Here is an 18,379-nt window from a genome sequence, read left to right as displayed (position 1 = left end):
AAAAACTAGCAATAACCTTTGAAATCTCTTGTTTAAACACTTGAAATTTCGCTGGTAAGACTACTCAAAGATACAAAACAAAAAAAACAATATTACAAAAAATATATTGTTAGGGAACAAATTAGAAGTAAAGCAGTGTGACCATCTCTAAAATTTGCTTCGCCGACCCAGCGACGGTCACGCTGCTCTCCCCTTTAGTTTTCGTTAGCGGTGGTGTAAAAGTCGGAAAAGTCAATTAATATCCGACTGCCACACGTTCAGAAACCGAATTTGCGATCAAGGCCAAGATGAGCGAGTACACCAGCATTCTGCAGCGCGAGTTTCCCAAAATCGATCACGAGCTGCTCACCTATGTCGTGGGCGTGCTCACCGGAAGTAAGTGCCTGCTGGTCGCCTGGCCTGTGATCTTTTATACTTAACCCCGAACTCAAATGCTAATTGCCAGGCGAGGAGGACTTCGACAGCGGCGATGACATCTTCGATGCGGTGGGCGACATCCTGCAGAGCGTCGACTGCGACAGGTCGGAGGAGAGCGTCCGAACGCTGTGCGAGCAGTTCCTCAACATAATGAAGAACAATGAGGTCAACGTGGAGCGGAAGGTTCTCAATGCGCCGGTCAACATCGAGGAGATGGCCAAGAACATGGAACGACTCGATAAGGACATGCAAAGCATATGGGTGGCAAACAAAGACGGCGCCAATGTAAGTGTCCACCTAGACAAAGCACTTCTAGAAAATGGATATACGATGCAACGAAAGCTTTTAATATACCATATCAACTGAATCATTCTTATTCTGGCAGAAAGTAGACTCCAAGAAGTTGGGAAAGGCGGAGGCCAAACTGCAGCAGAAGCAGGAGAAACGGCAGGAGATAAACAAACATGGAATGATTCCCGTTGCGGTGAAGCTACAAACGGCAACAGCCTCCCAGGTGACCAACAAGAAGAACACCAAGCTGGACCAGAAAGGCCTTAACCGATCCATGGACATCAAGATCGAAAACTTTGACCTGGCTTTTGGCGAAAAGTAAGGCAACCTAACAGAGCAATTGGCCAACCGAAAATTATTGTTAATCCCCTCCAGAGTTCTTCTGCAGAATGCGAATCTGCTGCTATCTTACGGACGCCGCTATGGTTTGGTGGGTCGCAATGGCTTGGGCAAGACAACTCTTCTTCGGATGATCGCCGAGCGTCAGCTACAGATCCCTTCGCACATATCGGTGCTACACGTAGAGCAAGAGGTTGTTGGCGATGACACACCAGCCGTGGAGAGCGTGCTGGAATGCGATACGGAGCGAACGAGACTTTTGACCAGGGAGAAGGAGATTCTGGCTGCTCTTAACAATGGAGTTCAGGATGCGGCGCTGTCTAATGAGCTGAGCGAGACCTACGCCTCTCTGCAGAACATCGAGGCGGACAAGGCCGTGGCCCGCGCATCTGTGATACTTAAGGGCTTGGGATTCGACGCAGACATGCAACTGCGTCCAACCAAATCCTTTTCAGGCGGCTGGCGCATGCGTCTGGCTTTGGCCAGGGCACTCTTCTCAAAACCCGATCTGCTACTGCTTGATGAGCCGACGAACATGTTGGACATCAAAGCTATTATTTGGCTGGAAAACTATCTGCAGACGTGGGCCACCACCATTCTGGTGGTTTCTCACGATCGCAACTTCCTCGACACGGTGCCGACAGACATTATTCACCTACATTCCCAGGAACTGGAGGCATACAAGTAACTATATTAAAAAATTGCCTAATTAAAGTATTAATACATTTTATTTAGGGGAAACTATGAGCAGTTCGAGAAGACCAAGACGGAGAAGCTCAAGTCCCAAAGACGAGAGTACGAGGCCCAAATGGCTCACAGAGCTCATGTCCAAGACTTCATCGATCGCTTCCGATACAACGCAAATCGTGCCTCGTCTGTGCAATCCAAAATTAAAATGCTCGAAAAACTGTAAGTCCAAAAGTCAAAATATTAAATTACTTGAATAAATTATAAAACGTCTACGGTTTCTTTGCAGGCCCGAACTAAAGCCAGTGGAAAAGGAGACTGTGGTTACGCTCAAATTCCCTGAAGTTGAACCCCTCAATCCTCCCGTGCTGGCCATTTCGGAGGTTACGTTCCGTTACAATCCAGAAGATCCCCTACCTATCTTCAAGGGCGTCAACCTCTCAGCCACATCGGACTCTCGGATCTGCATCGTCGGAGAAAACGGAGCGGGAAAGTCAACGCTGCTGAAGATTATTGTCGGTCAACTTAGTACTATTTACGGAAACATTGTCCTGCATCGCGGTCTTCGAATCGGATACTTTGCCCAGCACCATGTGGATCATCTGAATATGAATGTGACGTGTGTGGGAGTTTTGGCAGAACTGTTTCCTGGTCGCCCGGACGAAGAATATCGCCGGCAGTTGGGCAGCTTCGGCATATCCGGACCACTGGCACTGCAGAGCATTGCCAGTTTATCTGGAGGACAAAAATCGCGAGTGGCCTTAGCGAAAATGTGCATGGGTAAGATAGTGGTTTTCCATCTGCTTCCTATTTTAACACAATATATTTATTTGATAGCGGAACCCAATTTCCTGGTGCTTGATGAGCCGACTAATCACTTGGATATTGAAACCATTGATGCTTTAGGCCGGGCTATTAATGCCTTTAAGGTAAAATGGGCTGTGGTAATTTGCAGCATGAAATACATGTGTACTATCTTTTTTAGGGCGGCGTAATCCTGGTTTCCCACGACGAACGTCTCATTAAGGTCGTCTGCAAGGAACTCTGGGTTTGTGGCAATCGCACAGTCAGAGCGATTGAAGGTGGTCTGGATGAGTATAAGCGGGAGGTTTACAAGGAAATCGAAGCTAATAGTTGAATTTAATGTAATTATTAATTACTCTATTTGTGAAACAGCCTAGCAATAAATTTATATTATGCCTGACACAAGGAGAGTGAAAATTGTTTCTTGGAAAGGGTCACCAATTTTCCAAAAGGAATAAACGCTTAGCTATAATTTATACAATTGTAGCCATGAAAATTAACTTTTCAAGAAAATAGTACATATATTTAATTATAACGCTTGTTTTTCAAAACTTAATTTTTCGCAGATGCCTGTTGATTTAGTTTTCGGCGCAGTTCGAAAAGCAACAGCGTCAGGGCAGATGCCACATTCAAGCTATCGATGCCAGCTGCCAGTGGAATATAGATGCACTTTCCTTTACCTCCAACCAAGTTTAAGAAACTGACAAAATAAATACATTATTAGTATTGCTTTTTATAACACATTTGTTACACCCCTCACCGGTATGCGTCCTCACTGACTCCGTGACTCTCCCCGCCAATAATGAGCAAGTTATGGGCTCCGAGGCCCTGGATATCCGCATAATCAATGGTCTGGTTGTTCTCCCGCTTCCTTTGGTTACTCTCGGCAATGAAAACATGGCAGTCGTCGGCCGCCTCTGGGGGAATGGTTAAAGCGAGCTCCTCCCAAGTGACATCATCCCGAATTGGAACTCTAAACTGACCGCCACAGCCTCCTCTCAGGGCCTTCGATTCCCAGGGATCACAGCATCCGTGGGTGACCACCACCTGACTGCACGGCAGAGCGGCGCAGGTCCTTATGATGCTGCCAAGATTGTTGGGCTCTCTGATATTGTCGCACACAACGGTAATGGGCAAGGGCTCAGATCCCAGACGCTGTTGCTCGGCCAGGTTCTTGTCCAAGCCTTTGTCCGATGGCCTATCGAATATAGCCATCAAACCTGGAGGAGTTACCAGCGAGGACCACGTCTTTAGGTCGTGCTGAGGCACTTTGTAAATCTTGGTGCCCGTCTCCAGCTGCGCAAAACCTACTTCCTCCTTTACCAAAGCCAGCTGTTCCTTCTGAGAGAAAAGTAGTGCTTCCATCTTGAGACCACATTGCAGGGCTTCCTGGATGAGACGGCGGCCCTCGACGATGATCTGCCGGTTCTTATCACGGCGCTTGCGGGAACGCACTGTGGTTAGTAGGGTGCTGGTAAGGGGATCCTGCAGGGTGAGGCGCACAAACTCCAAATTCAGCTCATTGTCCTTGATTATTGGAGCAGGAATTGGAGCAATTCTTGGAGCAGGAGGTGCTGATGCTGGGAGCTTGCGAGATGCTACTGGAGCAATGGGTACCTTGGGTTTTCTACCCGCAAAGCGATTCTTGCGTAAAGCTTCCCTCGTGTTTATCGGCTCATGCTTCAATTCTGAATTCCCAAAGAGATTGGCCTCTATATCCAGTGCGTCCTGGATCTCTCCTCGTTGTCCACCAGAACTGCTCAACCGCAGCACATTTAAGTTATTCACTTTCTTTATACGCGCTTGAAACGAGCGTTTAAATATATTACACAGCATGGTCAATTCAGTCCAATTCAACTTCACCGAACAGATGCTTGCATAGTCATGGGCGTAGCCAAACACATCTTAGGGGGGTCCATTATATTAAGATTTATAATAGAATTTAAAAAAAAAACAAATGCATTTAGTTTAAGTAATAAAAAAATGTGATTCATAATCTATCTATATGACCAAATTACCCAATTACGAGTTTCACTACGCCCATGCAGGCAGTGTTGCATAACGTAGCAGTTAATCAATCCAACAACACTTCTGCTCATAAGGCGGTTGATTTAAAAATTCTGTATTGATTAATAAAAATATATTTTTTATTTCACTTTTAAAATTTGTGTTAGCAGTTAATAACAATTTGAAAATAACTAAAAACTAATAGCGCAATAAGTCGTCCTACTTGGGTGTTACATAATTAGCAGCTATAACATAATACAATAATTTAAAATAACAATGCAAAAGTCAAACGCCTTCAATTGCAAGGCGGTGCGGGGGCTAGTTTCGTAAAACAAACTCAATATGGAGATGCAATAAACAATTAAAAACAAAAGAAATTCATCTAAATGGGGGGCTTCGTGTGGTGGCGTAAACACTAGTATTTAAATAAATCCTTATATTAACCATAATTCATAATCTGTTCCATCTTAGCCGGGACCGGAGGCCTTTTCACGAAATTTGTTCATAACAATGTACACTCTAGGATTACTACTATCACCGTTACATCTTACATGGCTAAATGCTAATTGTTAATTGAAGTTCCATAAATATTATTCAATGCCTCTAATTTTAGGCGTATATACACGGCTTAATCTACTCGCTGGTTACATCTGTTATGTTGAAGTGGCCATGACACTGCTACTGGACTGCTGGGTCTTCCTCTGCCGGGCGCCGCGTCCGGACAGCAGGTATGACAAGTCAATGGGCTGCTCCTGTGCCGTTTGTGCATCAAGACACTTAAGCTTCATAGTTATCAGAACGTTCTCTAAACGCGATCGCCTTTTCTTAAGCATCTTTTGTATGAGGAAAATTAAAGTTAATTGCAATAAAATGATTTCAAAACTGGTTAGCCCACACACCTGTTTATTGGGCGCCATGGGTGTTACGACATGGACAGCTGTTGCATCCGCTGGGGCACTGATTCCACGGGGCTTTCTCCCAACCATCTTGGGCTGATGCTGTTCCTGCCTGCCAGGTACCTTGTGCATCGTTGTTGGACCGGCTCCTACATCTAATTCAGTCTTATGCTTCCTTGTCTTAAGCAACGACGGATCCACATCATGGGGCTAAAAGATTAAGATCATTGATTAAATTCGATTAATCATTATATTTCATTTTAAGCTTACCGCATAGCTCTTGGATATCTTTATCTTCTCGGGAAATTTTCGGAAGGCATAGCTCTTGGTGCAGGCCGGATGATTGGCCTTGGCTTTTGAGAAAAACCTTGCCGTCTTGTCCACACGCAGCTCGCAGATGTAGCAATGATCCTCATCGTTGCATTCCATGGGGCGTCCTTTACAGAAAGTAGTTCGATCCAAAACCCAGCACCGTCCAATGACCAACTCAATTGGAACCACCTCATAAAGGGAAACTCTTACCACCTCATTGGGGTAAAAACGGCGCGATGGTTCATGAAAAGTTTCATGGGGGCGCAGGAAATGGTGCCCGAATATGAAACGCTTTCCCAGTTCGTTTTTCCACAAGTGTTCCACCCGAAAGATATCGCACTCTTGGTAATCAATGGCTCCGATCGTTTCATAGGTGTGCTTCTTTGTTGGCAATACCTTGCCGGCCTCATCCTTGATGGGGATGTCCCGCAGGACATAGACGGCATCGCCCTGACGTACCTGAAGATCCCCACGCATTAGGGATAGATAGTATCGGTGGCCCTCTTCGGTGAATTCCTCTAGCGGGATCTCTCGATCCACTTCCCTTGGCTCGCACCGCTCGCATTGATAATTATCTGCATCGATGTCAGCTTTGGTGCATTCAGTATGCTGCCACACCATGCATTTGGCGCACTGAATCATCAAACCCTCATCTTTGTACAATCCACAAATACATCTAATAACATCCTCCTCAGGAGAGGCCTCAATGGGAAGCAGTGGTGGCGGAGTTACTTTCGATGGCACAATTGGGGAATCCCTTTCCTTTGCTCCTGGTGACTTTTTTACTGCCATCTTTCCCGCTTCTTCTTCTGGCGAAATCACTTCCTTTGGTTTAAAGCTCTGCAACGATTCTGAATCACCAAGAATCTCCACTAACAGAACATAGCTAGCGACCTTCTGTTGCTCATAGCTATCTTTTAGGGACTGGAGGGCTTTTGCCTTGCCCTCATCATCGCCGTGCTGCTGCTTGGCCTCCACGAAGAGCAGCTGCATATGATCATCGAATTCCTGCGGCGTTTTGTAATGTCCCTGTTCCACTTGGGCTTGTATCGATCTGAATTCCACTTTTGAAGTTGCAGCTGTAGCTCCCAATTTTCCACTCAAAGAGTTCTTTACAACCTTCTTTTTCTTGCTGGACACTGTCGTCAACAAATCTGACATTTTTAGGGTCTCCAGAGCACTGCAAATATCCCGTAGAACTACTGCCATTTTGGCCATTTTCTCCAGTTCAGGATCATGCACTGCCTGGGTCAGTCCACGGGTTTTTATGTTGCGAGGTGAGCAAAGCGCGGAAATCTGCGCTGCCAAGGAAGGAGAAGATGGTGTAGAGGGTCGTCTACCAGGGATGTCCCCATTGGTCCCGCCGAGGGCTGGCGAAGCTGCAGTGGCCGCTGCAGCTGTCGCCCGCTTGGCCTTGCATCTGCGTATCTAATAAAAAAAAATGGATGGTATTTTATATACATTTTGTATTATAAAAAAAGTACACCAACCTTTTCGAAGTTCCTGACTAGAAATGTGTTAAATTGTTTGACCAGTTTCTTTTCTTTTTCGGACAACGGTTGAAGCTTTGCCACCGCCACTGCTGATGAAATATCCTTACCCGCCTGCCGTTGAGCGTGCTTTTTGGCCTTCTGCTTCCGTTGGCGACCGTTTCGGCCTAATAGTCCATCTCCAGCTGGCTTGGCCTCCACAGCAGGAAGGGGTTTTACTCTCTGCGACTTGCCTCCTATAACACCACGACACTGGGACGTGTTGCACCTGCAGGGTTGACCCTCTGAGGGGTTGAACAGCGAGAAGTTGTAATCGTATGTCAGCTCCTCTCCCTCCTCTATGGCTCTTTTGGCGAATAAAACCATTCTAGATAAGCCGTTAACACTCCACTTTTGCATCTCGCAGTTGGGTTCGCAAGAATGGTTGACAAACCTACAATCGCTGCCCATCCGCTGACCATCGATAACGAGTCCTCCATCCAAATGTAAACAATAGTGATGGGTGTCATTTAGATATATGCTGGCCATCCGCTGCTTGAATTCCTTTTCTGTGACAACCTCTCCCACGTACTCCAGAATGTAGGTTCCCTTCGCAATGGGTAGTTTGGTTCTCACTCCCCATCCTTTATCTGCCGTCATAAAGCGCTCCACTCCGGGTGCGACGGCGTGTCGCTGGATCTTCTGGTTTCGGCATTTCTCTCCAGCCGGGCAATTACTGGGCGAGCACTCCGTATAAACCATACGGTTAAGACAGTTGTCCAAACAAGATTTTTCTCCCTGGTTCTTACAGTTACAGGTGGGATGATCGAATCCGGCCAAATTCGGACGCACTGACTCGGCGTATACATTGGTGCGAATCTTTCGGTAATTCCACGATGGCACAACGTTTCGAGTGGGTAGTTTGGAATTAGTATAAGCCCACCATATGTCGTAGGGTAGCTCAAAGTCCATTTCAGTCCTTCGGAGGTACTTTTCGCAATAGGGAGGAGGTGGTAGAAGGCTCGCAGGACCCACTTGCTCCTCCAAGCCTGGTTTTTTATTCACCTTCGCTGGTGGCGGCATCAGGGATTGTTTGTAGTGATTAGAAAAGAGTCCTGCTACAAGATAGGTCTTTTTAACCTTAGACAGTTTCCGCAAGGAAGTGGTTGATGCCTTATCCTCGCTGGATTCACTACAGCTGGCATAGTCCTGTGGACCGGTGTTGTGGGGCTCACAGGCAGGCAAAGGATCGTGTTCTGTAGGAATACTGTCTAGCCGTTTTGCCTCTGCCTCTGCATCTATTTCCTCTTGACTGACGGGAATTTCTGGAGGAATCACTTCCACCGTCGCTGGCTGGACTGGCTTATCCTTCTTTTGTAGAGCTCCAGTTTCTAAGTTCTTTCGCCGCTTCAAGCGAATCTTGCAGCTGAAATTCGTATTGGGATCAATGCCATCTGGTAGTCTAATATTTGGTTCCAGTTTGCTTTTTTTCTGTTGGGGAGGTGGTGTGGGAGGTGGTTCTTCCAGTACCGGCTGCTTGGGTTGCCGACCACGTTTCTTGGCAGGCTTTATCTCAGGTTCCGATTTTGGCGGCGGTAAAGGTGCAGCTTCAGCTTGTTCTCTATTTTTAGGTTTTCTTCCCCGCGGTCTTCCTCTAGCTGGTGTTTGAGGACGCTGTAGACGCTCCAATGCCACCACCGATAGGCGAGGAGCTCTTTGATTGGTCCTGGCCACAAAGGTTTCCCTGGCCTCGCCTGCTTGTGGAACTCGCTCACAATCCAGTGGATGATTAGGTGGTACCTGCACATTGGCATTGTTGCTACTCCTGGTTTCTCTTAAGGATTGCAGTGGCTCATCATCGGGATCAAACTCCGGCTCGGGCTCATCCATTACGGCAGCTGTTTGTTGTTCCACGCTAACCTTACGCTTCTTCCTGCGAACAGTGGGAAATCCCGTTCGATTTATCTTTTTCCGCTTCCGTTTCAGAAGAAGATTGCCTCCTGTTTTGTGGAGCAAGGTTTCGACAACGCGCTGGCCAACCTCCTTTTTCGTATCCTCCTTAATGTCCAATGCTGAGAGTAGTGGAGACTCCACCTCTGCTTTGGTTATGACGGATTCGTTTAGTTTACCAAGAGGAATTTGGATTTCCAGCTCCACAGATGGCTCGAACACTCCGGGGGGAGGATAGCTACCAGCTGGGGATTGAAGCTGAACCAAGTCCTTCGCTGCCGACACCTTCTGTTTAGCTCCTCCTCCTCTCCTCTGCTGTTTAAGGGAGCACAAGGAACTTGGACTTATATCCAGTAACTTTCCACCGCTTATGGAATTATTATCAACAACAATCCTCAGGGGAGAATTACTTGCCGATGAGCCGCTCCCAGCCGTAGGTTGCTCTAGAAGATGCCTTTTTTTGGGCGTTAGCGCAGATTTTACGCTCCTCGCATTAAACTGTGCTTGCGATTTTGTTGACGCAGTGCTTTTAGCAGTCGCCGCTGCTGCAGCCCAGGCCTCTGCGTTCAATTTCCCATTGGCGAATGCTACTTCCACAGGCGGACGCTCTCCTGGAGTCAATAGATAGTGGCGCTTTTTTAACGGTAACTTATGATCGTCAGGGCTGGAACTGTCATTGCTCTGAGACTTCTTGTGCCGTCGTTTGGTATTCCCATTACTGCTTCCGCTGCCATTGGGAGTTCCACTAGCGCTAGCGGATAACATAGCGAAGTCCACTAGGGGCTCACTGAGCTTTCTCTTCTTTAAGCCCCGTTTTAATGGTTTGGAAAGGGTGGAAGCTGATCCTCCTCCATTCAGAGTCAACTGTTGGGCAGGGCTCGGGGCTGCTAGAGTGGCCTGCAGCTTGTTGGCATCGGCCAGCAGCTTCTCTTTGCCACTGCTCCCAGTCAAACGATCATCCTGGATTCGGCACCTTGAGTTGAAGGTGCTTGTAATAATCTCAATTTCGGTGAGCAGCTTGGAATCAATGTTCAATGACTTGTTGTGACTGAAACTCTTCCGGCGATGTCTGCGACGCATTCTAGACACCCCAGACACATAGCTGCTGCACATACTGGCTGCCGAGGAGCGTCGGGATTTAATCTTGCAGGACGATTTGCTGGGAGCCGGGGTTTCTTTCCGCTGGTTCATCATTTTACTAATGAAGTTATCTGGGTTTGTGGCAGTCAAACTGCCGCCCCGACCGAAATACTGCCCCGTGGTCACATAGCGATTGATTTCGCCGTACTTCTTGCTGGCACTTGTCGTGGGCAGACTTTTAAGGCTAGGCTTGCTAATGTATTCGTTACTCTCCTCACTGCTCTGGCCCAGAGATAATCCCGCTAACTGAAGGATGTCCTGATCCTCGACCGGATCCTCTGCAGAGCTCTTCAAAAGCATAGAAGCACGTCGCTTTCGTCTCATTCTTAGGCCTAACCTTCCAGAGTCCTTACAATCACTTCGGTAGCCGCAACTTTTTGCCCTGCTCCTGCGACTCATACAACTCTTGGTACTGTATCGACTTTTGCAGCTGGCATCGGACTTGTAACCGGAGTTATGGTTGTGGCTGCTCCGCTGATGTCGTACGCTTCCGTAATCTGAGACGTAACCGCTCTTGGCGGCTAGGACTTTACTGCAAATGGTGGTGCTCGCCCCAGTGCCACTAGCCGCACCCACACTCATGCTCCTTAGCCGGAACTTCTTGTTCACGTCGATCTCCCGCCACAGAGGGTCCAGCTGAAGTTCTTCTTTGTTGGATGAGCTGGAGGGTGCCTTTTTATTGTTCTGCCGCCGCTTACTCCTGGGCGGTGGATACAGAACCCTCTCGGTGGCATACATTCGCTTGTCCAGATACGCCATGTCGATCTTAGGCTTGCTGCTGGAGGCGATTGGCAGCGTTCCTGTGGGCACAATATTCTCATTTTGCATTTTTGGGGAGGGAGTGGTGCTCTGTGTAGTGCTAGTGGTGCTAATCACACCCGAATCAGCAGATTCGTTTATAGCTGGACCAGAGTTTCCAGGGGCAGGAACTGTGGAAACCACTTTTTTCGGTCTACCTCGGCGCTTCCGAGGATTAGCGGTTTGCCCTTGGGGCTCCTCCTTAGCTTTAGCCGCTTTCTCCTCCGAAAGCTTCGCGTTGGCGGTCTGCCCCAGCATCTGAGTCTTCTCCATGAAGTCCTGCAGCAAAGTTGACTGGTACTGGGGTAGGTTCTTGTCCTTGGCCGCCTTGCGGAAACTTCCTTCCACAGTTGTGTCCTCTGTATCGCTCTCCACTCGCTTGATTGCCGCCTGCACAAGGTTAGGTAAATCGTTGTCGCTGGAGGAGATTCCAATATCCAGGGTGGGTTTGCTGGCAGACTGAGCTGCCTGGGAAATAGCAGTGAGCAGCAATCGCGGAGCTCTCTGCTGGTGGACCTTTAAGGGCAGGTCGTCTTCTGAATCTGATGAAAATGCCGAGATCTGTGACTTTTTGGACTTGGACACTTTATCTGATTTACTAATCCCACTTGAACTCGCCAGCTTCTTGCGCTTGACCTTGACTTTCTTGCTGCTTGCTCTATTTCTGGCCTCCGAGCAGCCGGACTCGGTGTCCTGGGTGGACATTTTTCTGGGCTTTGGGGGTTTCTTTGTTGCTAGGACTCCTGACGGGGGGCGGATGGCAGAGATTCTCATTCGCAGGCCATCGGTGTCCGAACGCTGCACGCTGAACTGTGTGGCTGACTTAATCGACTTCGACTGGCTCGATTGATCCGTAATGGAATCGGTTTCCTGAGGACAAGAATACACTTTACATATAGCTTTATAGGGGCCATTTGAACGACTTGCCTCATTTTCACTGCCGGATTCTTGTGCGCGTTGCGTTTCCAGAACCTTTGCTGCTGCCGTCTCATTTTGGCCACAGCTCATATTTTGGAGTCGCTGAGGAGCTGCAAAGGTTCACTTTTGTTAACCAAGTGCGTTTTCGATTTGGTGGCTGTCTTAATCGCATTTAAAGTAGGTCAAACCGCGGCGACATCGTCCAAAAAAAAACCTTTCCGACAGCACACTTACGCTTGATTGTTTTCTGGGCTAGCACCTGCACTCGCGACCTTAGTAGTCGCTTTTCTTTGTGCCGAAAGGAGAATCTATTGCTGCACACATTGCATTTGCACTTTCTTGAGCCTTTGGCCGTGGCTTGCCAGCTTCTAAAATGGCGCCGTTTTCACTTTCCCAAAAACTGCTTTGTTCGACGCCCGACGACGACGCAACGTTGCAACGCCTCTCGCATGTGGCACATTAATCCGCGATTCCGATATTTTACTTTTTTTTCAACTCGTGGGCGGCGGTGGGGCGGTTTAATTGTTATTGTTAATGTGGCGCAACAACAAAAAGCCAGGCAACCAAAAATTTACGAACATAAATAAAGAAAAAGACTGCGTTTCAGTGTGGCCAGCTGCTGAGTACGTGATGTCTGCGCGACAGTGTGACCGTGCGGTGAAACTTCGCAGGCAACTATAGAAATCTATCGTTTGCCAGCAGTGAATTCTGGTTAAAACTAGCTAGAAAAAGTTCGCAGATTATTATGTGATATTAGTACTGCAATAAAATGATTATAAAAAAAAAAAATAAAAAGACATAAATGAATTGTCAATATTAATATCTTGGGGAAGCAAATATATATACGTTTATAATATTTCATATGGGATTAATTAACTTAATCTTTGTACAAAGGTACTATTAGTTTTTAAGCTATTGAAGCTATATATTTATTATAATATTGTATTTCCTTACCTGAAATCGAAAATAATCAAAACATAAATAATCACAAAACAAAGTATAGCGGGGAAAATAAAACGACAAAAAAAGTCAGAATAGCTAGATTTTAATAAGCGGTGTGTACACACTGGCCGGGCAGCTCGGCGAATATTATTTGTTTATTTGTAAAAACCAGTAAAATGAGTGGAAAACCGTCCAAATCAAGCAACGCCTCCAGCAGTATGCTGTACGGCTCCAGCATCTCGGCGGAGTCCATGAAAGTGATTGCGGAAAGCATCGGAGTGGGCTCCCTGTCAGATGACGCCGCCAAGGAGCTAGCGGAGGATGTGTCCATCAAACTAAAAAGAATTGTGCAGGATGCGGCCAAGTTCATGCACCACGCCAAGCGGCAGAAGCTCTCAGTGCGAGACATCGACATGGCCCTTAAGGTCAGAAATGTGGAGCCGCAGTACGGCTTCGTAGCCAAGGACTTCATTCCATTCCGCTTCGCATCTGGCGGAGGACGGGAGCTGCACTTCACAGAGGACAAGGAAATTGACCTGGGAGAGATCACATCCAGCAACTCTGTAAAAATTCCCCTGGATCTTACCCTGCGCTCCCATTGGTTTGTTGTGGAGGGAGTACAACCCACTGTGCCTGAAAATCCACCGCCGCTCTCGAAGGATTCCCAATTCTTGGACTCTGTCAATCCGGTTATTAAGCTGGATCAAGGCCTAAATAAAGATGCGGCTGGCAAACCCACCACCGGCAAGATCCACAAGCTGAAGAATGTGGAGACCATTCATGTCAAGCAATTGGCAACCCACGAGTTGTCCGTGGAGCAACAGTTGTACTACAAGGAGATCACCGAGGCCTGCGTGGGATCGGATGAGCCGCGACGTGGTGAGGCGCTGCAGTCGCTGGGATCCGATCCAGGGCTGCACGAAATGCTTCCCCGCATGTGCACCTTTATTGCCGAGGGAGTTAAGGTCAATGTGGTTCAGAACAACTTGGCGCTGCTTATTTACCTCATGCGCATGGTTCGTGCTCTTTTGGATAACCCATCGCTGTTTTTGGAGAAATACGTAGGGCATTTTTTATTTCACTATTGTTCCTTTTTTCTCATACAAACGATGATGTCTCCGCATAGCTCCACGAACTGATACCCTCGGTGATGACCTGCATTGTCTCCAAGCAGCTGTGTATGCGCCCGGAGCTGGATAATCACTGGGCCCTGCGAGACTTTGCCTCCCGACTGATGGCTCAAATCTGCAAGAACTTCAACACCTTAACCAACAATCTGCAAACCCGCGTCACCCGGTAAATCGCATCCAGTCAAAGTTAATAACTCTTTAACATGCATTTTCCTACCCTTCAGCATCTTTAGCAAGGCCCTGCAGAACGATAAGACGCACCTGTCCTCGCTGTACGGCTCTATTGCAGGACTCTCGGAGCTGGGAGGTGAAGTCATAAAAGTTTTCATCATACCCCGCCTTAAGTTCATATCAGAGCGCATTGAACCTCACCTGCTCGGCACCTCCATCAGCAACACTGACAAGACCGCAGCAGGCCACATTCGCGCCATGCTTCAAAAGTGCTGTCCTCCCATTCTCAAACAGATGCGCTCCGCACCAGATACAGCGGAGGACTACAAAAACGACTTTGGCTTCCTAGGGCCGTCGCTGTGCCAGGCAGTAGTGAAAGTTCGAAATGCGCCCGCCTCAAGCATTGTAACCCTGTCATCTAACGCGATCAACACGGCGCCCATCACGAGTGCAGCCCAAACAGCAACAACCATCGGACGAGTGTCCATGCCCACCACACAAAGACAGGGGTAAATATGACTTTTTATATTAATGTTAACTTAGATATTTCAGTCTTTTACCATGTTTTTATGCTTATACTAAGCTGTTGAATTATTCTTCTTTAGAAGTCCCGTAGTCTCATCCCTGCCCCAGATAAGGGCCATTCAGGCCAACCAGCCGCAGCAAAAGTTTGTGATAGTCACCCAGAACTCGCCGCAGCAGGGCCAGGCAAAGGTGGTGCGGCGTGGCAGCTCCCCGCACAGCGTGGTGCTCTCCGCGGCCTCCAACGCGGCCAATGCCTCCAACTCGAACTCAAACTCGAGTGGCAGTCTACTAGCAGCTGCCCAGCGGAGCAACGAGAATGTGTGTGTTAGTGCCGGTAGCGAAGCGCCAGCAGTTGATGGTATAACAGTTGAATCTTTCAGAGCATCCTAGACGCCAACTCGCTGATAATTGAGACGGAGATTGTGCGCGCACCGCCCGAGCTGGACGATCTCTCGCATCTGGAGTAGCCAGCTTAGTTCGTAGTCCACATTATCATTTCGTATGCAATAAGACAAAGAATGCGGGATCCAACCTCAAAACTATGTAACCACACTTAGAGAAAGAATATTAAAACATTATTTCCACAAGTTTTGTGTAAATTGGTTTTGGTTCCCCTTAGATTTTAAATTATCTTTACTCCGGCTAAAAAAAAAAAATATTATTCAAGGAATCCTAATCGGAATATTAAGGTATAGTAAATTTCGGTTGAAATTAACTCTTTTTTTTATCTGTGCAAATCCTCTGCTCTCCCACCCAAAATCGAAAGCTTCCCCACGCAGTCAGCACGCATGTGCGGGTATGGGCCCCCAAGTGGCTTGCTATTGATTTCTCCAGCGCACTCCTGGGTAAACGCACAAAGAGCTCTGCTCAACACTCCTTGTAGATACCCATCGCAGGACAGGCAAAGCTCGGAGCGGTTCTGACTGGATTTTCAAAGAATAAAGAGGAATTATCAAAAAACAGAGAAAAGATGCATGCCAGATTTGCGGATCCCGAGCCAGCGTCCCCGGACAGCGTGGATGGAATCGAAACCGAGTCACTGGAGGCAAGGATTGAGGCCTTCAAGCAAAATCCCCACAACATGGCCGCTTTGCGGGAGGCGCTCGACGATGTGCTCCTGCGGGCTGAGACGGAGGCCAACAGGCGAGCAGTAGAGAGCCAGAAATCGCAACAGGTTGAACACATATATTTAATATTCGTCTTCGAACTAACTGAAACACTTGTAACTTCCTTTGCAGGGCAAGGAAAAACGACCGAGTAAGTATACGCAGTGTGGTTTAGTACTTTACGCTTCTTGGCTATTTGGATAGTGGAGGGCTTTTCCTTATTGAGCACTTCAGCAACCCTTTACCAAGTGCTGGCTGCTGAATATTCTCTTATGCACAAATCGTTTTTCTCTGTCCGGAAAATCGAAGCAGAGATAAGGGTTCTACAAATATGTCTTGAGTATAGACCAGGCCTAAGATTTTTTTTTCGAGGACTTTCGCGGCATTGAACTCGCTTGTCACTTAAGAGGGCCTATCGGCTTAAAGCTGGTGAATGAGATTTAAATCTGAAATATTGGAAATTTTATGTCAGTAACGCAAAAAAAGCAATAAAATCGAATTTTCAATCTACGTGCTAAAATCCATAATACAGAAGATTTTCTGATAAGGAGAACCTTTGCGTAATATTGTAACGAACTTCTTGAGTTTGAAAAGGGATCTCTGAACTTGTTAGATATAAATGGGCTGCTTTTACCGGTAGCGGAAACAAAATGATCTAACTAACTGATGACAGCGCCACCGGTTTGGGCCTTCTCAATGGTTGTTAACAGGTGGCAATTAAAATGGAGGAAAACAGATAATTAATAACTAATAAATGCACTCGCACGCCATTTTCACCCATTTTCCTACTCAAGCCAGATCGATTGCATGACCATATTTTGTTGCACTTAACTCGTATTTTGCGTATCACTGATCTTTATTTCCGTATTTTTGTACTTTCTGCGCCTCGCATGCACTAATCTCTCAGGTTTCGCCATACCAGATTTTAAGAACGGCAAGGTGGTGAATCGCGCCCGAGGATTCGTGGTGCGGATCTTTGATGCCATATGCAATTGTGCCAACAACAATGCAGCGGCGGCCACGACGCGATTCAAGCTGAGAAGCAACAGCGGCGGTGGCGGAGGAGGAGGTGGAGGAGCCAGCGGAAATGGCAAGCGTCAGCAGTCCCAGGATGAGCCAGAAACCCTAGTGCTGACCAAGAAGAAGCCCGCTGGCGAAGGCAAGAAAAAAAAGGGAGTCAGCATGGCCAATGACGTTCAAGCCGGCGTTCGACTGATGGACTAAGCCTGCTCTAATGGCTATTAGTTGGCCATACAGTGGGAAAACATAATCAAAATACCACCAGCCCTCCCTAGACACAACTTTTACTCAGCAATCGTTTCCTGTCATCTTACCACTTTAATGGGTCTTGTCCTTCCGGACATTTTCTACGCTCAAACGTCTTAAGCACAAACCAACTTCCACGTCTTCCCTGAAGACCAAGTATATGGTATAAGATTAGAAGGCCTGCAAGGAATCTTTAAATTTCATACAATTTCCTGAGGAAAACTGAAGCTGGGCATATGGAAAAGCTTTAGCTCTCTACTTTATTATTTGATATACCTAAATGTGATCCCAGATGGTAATGTTAACAAAAACTCAACTCGAAGCACAAGCAACTTCTAGGTTAGTTATGAAAGGAGAAAAACCCTATTCGACTTGTGTATACACTCTCCACCTCTCAGACATTATTCGATCCCACGCACAACACAATCAACGGCATTACACAATCCCAATGGAGTCAAGGGCTTGCCTAAAAACGAGCATGTCGATCTCCACCTAATATTAACTATGATATATCAAATTATATACTTATATGTGTATGACTAGGTGTGTACGGAACCACCAACCTATTTAGATGTGTGTGTAGCAGTTAAAAATCTTTCCAAACCAGCTAAGAAACGGTTCAATATACAAGCATTAATGTGTACTGATTTTATATACAATGTACTAACTACTACGTGTGAAGGTATTAGACTCTTAGTTGTTTACACAAACCACCGTCTAAACGCCGCACAGGTTTCCTCGACATCCTCATCAACGTCATCAACTAAATCCGCACACACGCTCTAATCGGATATATTTTTGTGAGACCCTTTTTGAGAGATCTATAACGACACTAATCTATACCGACCCGAAATTTAAGATATCGAATACGATGAATACATAGCTAACGAGAGAACTTTGTACACAGATTTGCAAGGCAACCATTTTTTGTATAAGATTTTGCATTTATTTTGTAAACTCTAGAATGCAAAGATCTCCCTAAGTTTGAATGCGTTGCTAAGCCAGTTGGGTATTTAATAACTACAAAATGTATAAGTGTGCGTTCTTCGAACAAAAAACCATTGTATTTAGTTAATAATATCAGCAATAAACTATAACATGTTTGAAATCAATGAGGTGTTCAAATATTTGTTTGTCAATATATAATTTCAGATTTTACTTGATTAAAATCGAACGACTTTGTCATAGAAAAGTAGGAATAGTCGGAAAAT

At 46.7% G+C, this 18,379-nt stretch overlaps 5 protein-coding genes across 9 annotated transcripts; 3 read left to right on the top strand and 2 right to left on the bottom strand.

The window, feature by feature from the left end:
- The first annotated feature begins 181 nt into the window (after positions 1-181).
- On the top strand, positions 182-2,938 carry LOC6534927 (ATP-binding cassette sub-family F member 3). The gene is made up of 8 exons (XM_002095562.4): positions 182-375; positions 446-702; positions 803-1,026; positions 1,084-1,731; positions 1,783-1,956; positions 2,024-2,514; positions 2,572-2,663; positions 2,720-2,938. The coding sequence occupies exons 1-8, from the start codon at positions 288-290 to the stop codon at positions 2,870-2,872; spliced, it is 2,127 nt and encodes a 708-aa protein (XP_002095598.2). The 5' UTR covers positions 182-287; the 3' UTR covers positions 2,873-2,938.
- Positions 2,939-3,034: 96 nt separating this feature from the next.
- Positions 3,035-4,421, bottom strand: LOC6534926 (rRNA methyltransferase 3, mitochondrial). Its single transcript, XM_002095561.4, has 2 exons — positions 3,299-4,421; positions 3,035-3,238 (listed from the first exon to the last, which is right to left on the bottom strand). Exons 1-2 carry the CDS (start codon positions 4,372-4,374, stop codon positions 3,091-3,093), a joined length of 1,224 nt encoding a protein of 407 aa, XP_002095597.3. The 5' UTR covers positions 4,375-4,421; the 3' UTR covers positions 3,035-3,090.
- A 242-nt stretch (positions 4,422-4,663) lies between these two features.
- On the bottom strand, positions 4,664-12,657 carry LOC6534925 (histone-lysine N-methyltransferase ash1). The gene is made up of 6 exons (XM_002095560.4): positions 12,263-12,657; positions 12,038-12,138; positions 7,244-11,980; positions 5,712-7,181; positions 5,445-5,651; positions 4,664-5,378 (listed from the first exon to the last, which is right to left on the bottom strand). The coding sequence occupies exons 2-6, from the start codon at positions 12,116-12,118 to the stop codon at positions 5,199-5,201; spliced, it is 6,675 nt and encodes a 2,224-aa protein (XP_002095596.2). The 5' UTR covers positions 12,119-12,138; positions 12,263-12,657; the 3' UTR covers positions 4,664-5,198.
- A 417-nt stretch (positions 12,658-13,074) lies between these two features.
- Positions 13,075-15,383, top strand: LOC6534924 (transcription initiation factor TFIID subunit 6). 4 transcript variants are annotated; one of them, XM_002095559.4, is made up of 5 exons: positions 13,075-14,031; positions 14,097-14,266; positions 14,325-14,780; positions 14,877-15,114; positions 15,177-15,383. In XM_002095559.4, the coding sequence occupies exons 1-5, from the start codon at positions 13,147-13,149 to the stop codon at positions 15,261-15,263; spliced, it is 1,836 nt and encodes a 611-aa protein (XP_002095595.1). In that variant the 5' UTR covers positions 13,075-13,146; the 3' UTR covers positions 15,264-15,383. The 4 variants fall into 4 exon arrangements, with proteins under 4 accessions (XP_002095595.1, XP_015050932.1, XP_015050931.1 ...); XM_015195446.3 differs by having other exon boundaries at positions 15,164-15,383; XM_015195445.2 differs by having other exon boundaries at positions 14,877-15,120.
- Positions 15,384-15,626: 243 nt separating this feature from the next.
- LOC6539702 lies at positions 15,627-18,280 on the top strand. 2 transcript variants are annotated; one of them, XM_002086551.3, is made up of 3 exons: positions 15,627-15,970; positions 16,035-16,053; positions 16,825-18,280. In XM_002086551.3, exons 1-3 carry the CDS (start codon positions 15,767-15,769, stop codon positions 17,124-17,126), a joined length of 525 nt encoding a protein of 174 aa, XP_002086587.1. In that variant the 5' UTR covers positions 15,627-15,766; the 3' UTR covers positions 17,127-18,280. The 2 variants fall into 2 exon arrangements, with proteins under 2 accessions (XP_002086587.1, XP_015045040.1); XM_015189554.2 differs by having other exon boundaries at positions 16,810-18,280.
- The last annotated feature ends 99 nt before the right edge of the window (positions 18,281-18,379 follow it).

Source organism: Drosophila yakuba, chromosome 3L (assembly GCF_016746365.2).
Source record: "Drosophila yakuba strain Tai18E2 chromosome 3L, Prin_Dyak_Tai18E2_2.1, whole genome shotgun sequence".
Classification (NCBI taxonomy): domain Eukaryota; kingdom Metazoa; phylum Arthropoda; class Insecta; order Diptera; family Drosophilidae; genus Drosophila; species Drosophila yakuba.
Note: the sequence above shows the minus strand (reverse complement) of the source record. Positions and strands in the feature narration are given on the sequence as shown.

What these genes read in the sequence shown, in the direction of transcription:
- LOC6534927 (XM_002095562.4), top strand. Translation starts at nt 288, where the DNA reads ATGAGCGAGTACACCAGCATTCTGCAGCGCGAGTTTCCCAAAATCGAT. An exon ending in CAAACAAAGACGGCGCCAAT is followed by an intron (nt 703 to 802) that starts GTAAGTGTCCAC and finishes TTATTCTGGCAG; the next exon opens with AAAGTAGACTCCAAGAAGTT. An exon ending in GGGCTATTAATGCCTTTAAG is followed by an intron (nt 2,664 to 2,719) that starts GTAAAATGGGCT and finishes TATCTTTTTTAG; the next exon opens with GGCGGCGTAATCCTGGTTTC.
- LOC6534926 (XM_002095561.4), bottom strand. Translation starts at nt 4,374, where the DNA reads ATGCTGTGTAATATATTTAAACGCTCGTTTCAAGCGCGTATAAAGAAA. An exon ending in GTCAGTGAGGACGCATACCG is followed by an intron (nt 3,239 to 3,298) that starts GTGAGGGGTGTA and finishes TTATTTTGTCAG; the next exon opens with TTTCTTAAACTTGGTTGGAG.
- LOC6534925 (XM_002095560.4), bottom strand. Translation starts at nt 12,118, where the DNA reads ATGAGCTGTGGCCAAAATGAGACGGCAGCAGCAAAGGTTCTGGAAACG. An exon ending in AGATATCCAAGAGCTATGCG is followed by an intron (nt 5,652 to 5,711) that starts GTAAGCTTAAAA and finishes TTAATCTTTTAG; the next exon opens with CCCCATGATGTGGATCCGTC. An exon ending in CCATGGCGCCCAATAAACAG is followed by an intron (nt 5,379 to 5,444) that starts GTGTGTGGGCTA and finishes CTCATACAAAAG; the next exon opens with ATGCTTAAGAAAAGGCGATC.
- LOC6534924 (XM_015195445.2), top strand. Translation starts at nt 13,147, where the DNA reads ATGAGTGGAAAACCGTCCAAATCAAGCAACGCCTCCAGCAGTATGCTG. An exon ending in CCCACCACACAAAGACAGGG is followed by an intron (nt 14,781 to 14,876) that starts GTAAATATGACT and finishes ATTCTTCTTTAG; the next exon opens with AAGTCCCGTAGTCTCATCCC. An exon ending in GGAGCAACGAGAATGTGTGT is followed by an intron (nt 15,121 to 15,176) that starts GTTAGTGCCGGT and finishes TGAATCTTTCAG; the next exon opens with AGCATCCTAGACGCCAACTC.
- LOC6539702 (XM_015189554.2), top strand. Translation starts at nt 15,767, where the DNA reads ATGCATGCCAGATTTGCGGATCCCGAGCCAGCGTCCCCGGACAGCGTG.